This window comes from Myotis brandtii, unplaced genomic scaffold (assembly GCF_000412655.1).
Source record: "Myotis brandtii unplaced genomic scaffold, ASM41265v1 scaffold240, whole genome shotgun sequence".
Classification (NCBI taxonomy): domain Eukaryota; kingdom Metazoa; phylum Chordata; class Mammalia; order Chiroptera; family Vespertilionidae; genus Myotis; species Myotis brandtii.
The window spans coordinates 3407791-3413174 of NW_005359064.1; the positions used below are offsets into that span (position 1 = coordinate 3407791).

Consider the following 5384-nt stretch of genomic DNA (forward strand, 5'->3'; position numbering starts at 1 on the left):
GCGGGCCTTAGTGAGAGGGCGGGGCCAGCAGAAGCGGCGGGGGGGGCGCAGGGAAGGCTGCTGGGGCCTCAGACCTCCTAGGGGGCAAAGCCACCTTAAACATTTTTGCCGTTCACTCTCTCACTGGTCAAATATTTTGAGCACCTACTCAGTGATGGGCATCGTTCTCGGCTCTAGAGGTACCAAAACACATACCTTAACTTCTAGGAGAGCAATGCAAAGAAGCACAAATCTAATTGCAATAATAATGGCTCAGTGGTTGAGACTCGACCTATGAACCAGGAGGTCCCGGTTGTAGTCCCAGGTTGCGGGTTCGATCCCCAGTATTGTAGGGGAGGCAACTGATCAATGATTCTCATAAATGATGTTTCTATCTCTCTCACTCTCTCCCTCTCTGAAATCAATAAAAATATATATATATTTTAAGAAGTGTTGGGACTCTGACATCTAGCTTGGATCCATCAGGAACCATTTAAAAGATAAATGATTTCTAGAGAATAGGGTGAGTTCTCCAGGCAGTGGAGACCTGTCAATTTTGTACCGGAATGGCCGCTTTGTATATATATCCTGGTGGGGGAGGGGTGCAGCAGGGGCACAAGTGAGAACATTCCAGACAATTGGTTGCTACTGCCACCATCCTATATAATAAGCCTAATATGCAAATAGACCTAACAGCGGAACTACCGGTCGCTGTGATGTACACTGACCACCAGGGGGGCAGATGCTCAATGCAGGAGCTGCCCCCAGCCCACAGGCCCCAGGCCAGCCAAGGCGGGTGTGAGTGGGAGCCCCCCAATTGCCCCGCCGGTCACCCCACAGATCGGCCCTGATCACCGGCCAGGCCTAGGGACCCTACCCATGCATGAATTTCATGCACTGGGCCTCTAGTATCAGTATAACGGGAGGGGCAATTGTTTGCCATCCCTCCCAAGTACTGTGGTGGTCACTGTTTGTGCACCCAATCCGCTAGTTTGGATTTTTGTGAGGCAGTCAGTGTCCTGATCTCTGATAGCACATCAGCCTCCACATTTCTGGGAGGCAAGTCAAACTGGTTAGCAGAAACATGATCGACTGTCAGACTAGCAGTTGGCTCCTGTGACATTTTTTAGGTTTCCTTCCACATCGTGGCACTCCCCCCCACCCCCAATGGCTTTTTTAGTACTTGCCAGCTGTCACATGTTCATTGTGCCAGCCAAGTTGTGAGACCCTTAAATATAGCCCAATTGTCTGCATAGGGGACTATAGGCTATGGCTCATATGTAAATACCAGTCACACGGCCCTTAGGTCTGTACACTGGCTACTCTGTTGTACTCCTCTTTCAAACCATGCAGTGTTGTATGGGATTGTATGGCCCCACAGCCGTTACACAAGGATTACCTCGCTAGACCCCTCTCGGTGCCATGTATTTTTAAGAATGGCAATTGCAACTTGTTGATGAGGGCATTTTTTGGTGTGGGGGCTCTACAGTAAGGGCTGAAGTGGTCATGTAATACATTGGCCTCAAAATGACATGTAACTCATTACTCAAAGGACTTGTGGAAAGGGCACTGTGCTGTTGCAAATATGCATGCCATTTTTTAAAAATATATTTTTTTAAATAGATTTCAGTGAGGAAGGGAGAGGGGGAAATAGAAACATCAATAATGAGAGAGACTCATTGATTGGCTGCCTCCTGCACGCCTTATACTGGGGAGCGAGCCTGCAACCCAGGCATGTACCCTGACCAGGAATTGAACCGTGACCTCTTGGTTCATAGGTCAAGGCTAAACCATTGAGCCACACAGGCCGGACATGCATGCCAGTTTTGCAAGGTGAAGGCAACACCTGAAGGAGGCCTTGCAAATAACCCTTCTGTCTAACCCTTAACTGAGAGGTCTATCTGTGCTAGCACTATCACCAGTAGGGCAATGATGGGTTCTGTTTGCTGCGATGTTTTATACCATCCCAAAGCCTGTTGTTCAGCGGAGGAATAACAGGTCTCAGCACCCTTCTATAATTGGAACCAGAACCTAAGGAGGACAGCTTTCCCTCGTTGAGCTTGTCATAGGACCCAACTAGCTCCATCCAAGTGACATGGGTACCTCAGCAAGGAGGAAACCAGAGTCTGTGTCTGTGCTACTAGGATTTTTGTTTCCTGAAATGCAGCTTCCTGCTCACTTTCCCAACACCAATGAGTGCCCTTTTTTACCAGCCAATATAATGGGTACAAACATTGAGCCAGATGGGGAATGAAAGCCCACCAGTATCCTAAAATGACTAAAAAGCTTTGTAACTGTTTCACTGGTTTAGGTGTGGGAAAATATTGCACGTAAACAAAGAAATAGGAAACATAAAAACGGAGCTAGAAAACATAAAAAAGAACCAGTCAGAAATGAAGAATACACTAACTGAAATAAATACATTACAGGGAATCAACCGTAGAGTAGATGAAGCAGAGGATCAAATCAGAAATTTGGAAGATAAGAAAGCAGAAAACATCCAATCAGAACAGAAAAAAAAAAATGAGAATAGTGTAAACAGCCTCTGGGACAACTTCAAGAGTACTAACGTTCACATCATGGGGATGCTGGGAGAAGAAGAGAGAGAAAGAGCTAGGAATTGAAAACCTATTTGAAAAATAATGACTGAAAACTTTGTTAACCAGGCGAAGGAAATAGACATGCAAGTCCAGGAAATGCAGAGTCCCAAATAAGATGAACCCAAAGAGGCCCATACCAAGACACATAATTTTTAATTTTAAAGACAAAGAGAACATCTTAAAAGCAGCAAAAGAAAAGCAGTTAGTTACCTACAAGGGAGCTCCCATCGGACTGTCAGCTGATTTCTCAACAGAAGCTGTGCAGACCAGAAGGGATTGGCACAAAATATTCAAAATGATGAAAAGCAAGGACCTACAATCAAGATTACTCTATCCAGCAAAGCTATCGTTTAGAATTAAAAGACAGATTAAGAGCTTCACAGACAAGAAAAACAAAGAAGAAGAAAAATAAAAATATGTATAATAAAATGGAAATATCTATCAATTACTTTCTATCAACAATTACTTTCAATGCAAATGGATTAAATGCTTCAATCAAAAGACATGGTGGCCGAATGGATAAGAAAATAAGACCCTTACATATGCTGTCTACAAGAGACTCACTTCAGATTGAAAGACACACACACAGACTGAAAGTAAAGGGCTGGAAAAAAGATATTTCACTGAAATGGAAACAATAACAAAAAAAGCTGGGTACCAACACTTATACCAAAAAAATATATATACACTTTAAAACAAAGGCTCTAACAAGAGACAAAGAAGGACCCAGCAACTCCACTTCTGGGTATTTGTCCAAAGAAACCTGAAACATTAGTTTGAAAAGACATGCATCCATATGTTCATCGCAGCAGTATTTACAATTGCCAAGATTGGAAGCAACCTATATGTCCACCAATAGACATATGGATAAAGCAGCAGTGCCTGTATACAATGGAAAATGACTCGGTCATAAGAAAGAATGAAATCTTGCCATCTGCAGCAACACGTATGTACCTAGAAGGTATTGGGCTGAGTGAAATAAGTCAGGCAGAGAAAGATAAACACCATATGATTTCACCTAGATGTGGAATCTAAGAAAACAAAATAAACAAACAAGCAGACCAGAGACAGTCTCATAGATACAGAGCACATTTTGACAGTTGACAGATGATAGGTGGGGGGGCTTGTGGGGTTGGGTATGCACGAAAAAGCAATGGATAAAGCAATACAAGTTGGTAGTTACAAAATAGTCATGGGGGATATAAATTACAATATAGGGAATATAGTCAATAATATGGTAATAACTACATATGGTATCAGATGGGTAGTAGATTTATTGGGGTATTACTTTGTAAGTTATATAAATGTCTAATCACTGGGTGGTACGCTTGAAATTAATATATTATTGTACATCAACTGTAATTGAAAAATAATTTTTTTGTTAATCCTCACCTGAGGATATATTTCCATTGATTTTTAGAGAGAGTGGAAGGAAGAGGGAGAGACAGAGAGAAGCATTTATGTGAGAGAGACATATTGATTGGTTTCCTCCTGCAGGCACCCTGACCGGGGCTGGGGAACCTGCAACCAAGGTACGTGCCCTTGACCGGAATTGAACCCAGGACCCCTCAGTCCATAGGCTAACGTTCTCTCCACTGAGCCAAACCGGCTAGAGTGAAAAAATAAAAAATATATATTTTTAAAGGAATAAAGTACTGATACGTGCTACAACATGGATGAATTCTGAAAACAATGTGTTAAATGAAAAGAAGCCAGTCACAAAGGACCACATATTGTATGAATCCATTTATATGGAATACCCAAAATTGGCAAAGCCATAAAGACATAAAGCTGATTAGTGATTGCCAAGAGCTGAGGGTATGGCTGATAGACTATACAAGAAGCTAATAAAAGTGGTTACACCGAAACCGGTTTGGCTCAGTGGATAGAGCGTCAGCCTGCGGACTGAAAGGTCCCAGGTTCGATTCCGGTCAAGGGCATGTACCTTGGTTGCGGGCACATCCCCAGTAGGGAGTGTGCAGGAAGCAGCTGATCGATATTTCTCTCTCATCGATGTTTCTAACTCTCTATCTCTCTCCCTTCCTCTCTGTAAAAAATCAATAAAATATATTTAAAAAAAAGTGGTTACTTACAGAAGGCAGGGTGGCATGAATCATCTGAGACTTCCCAGAATGTACTTTTCATATTGCTGACCTTTTTTGAATCATGTGACCATATTACCTATTCAAATAAATCATAAAATTTAAGAATATTAAAGGAGACTATTTTAGTGCTGAAATTATAAATTTTAAAAATAATCTTATGCTTATTTATATTTTCCAAATATCCAATAGTAAATATACATTAGTTTTATTAATCAAGAAAAAATAAAACGTTTAGCCATAGCTGGTTTGGCTCAGTGGATGGAGCGTTGGCCTGCGGACTGAAGGGTCCCAGGTTCGATTCAGGTCAAGGGCACATGCCCAGGTTGTGGGCTAGATCCCCAGTAGGGGGCATGCGGGAGGCAGCAGATCAATGATTCTCTCTCATCATTGATGTTTCTATCTCTCTCTCCCTCTCCCCTCTCTGAAATCAATAAAATATATTTTTTAAGAAAAGAAAGAAGCCCTAACCGGTTTGGCTCAGTGGGTAGGGCGTCGGCCTGCAGACTGAAGGGTCCCAGGTTCGATTCCGGTCAAGGGCATGTGTCTTGGTTGCGGGCACATCTCCAGTGGGGTGTGTGCAGGAGGCAGCTGATCGATGCTTCTCTCTCATCGATGTTTCTGACTCTCTATCCCTCTCCCTTCCCCTCTGTAAAAAATCAATAAAATATATTTTAAAAAAAGAAAGAAGTAGTTATTAAAT

The 5384-nt window shown here is 42.5% G+C and overlaps 1 protein-coding gene across 1 annotated transcript in view; it reads right to left on the reverse strand.

Annotated features, from left to right (window-relative positions):
• The window catches only part of AFG3L2 (AFG3-like AAA ATPase 2), a 44664-nt gene extending 39953 nt beyond the window's left edge, over positions 1 to 4711 (reverse strand). Inside the window, exon 1 of the mRNA XM_005866909.2 lies at positions 4673 to 4711. Within this exon, the coding sequence (XP_005866971.1) occupies positions 4673 to 4696 (24 nt within the window). The 5' untranslated portion in view covers positions 4697 to 4711. The remainder of the gene's footprint in view (positions 1 to 4672) is intronic.
• Between the last annotated feature and the right edge of the window lie 673 nt (positions 4712 to 5384).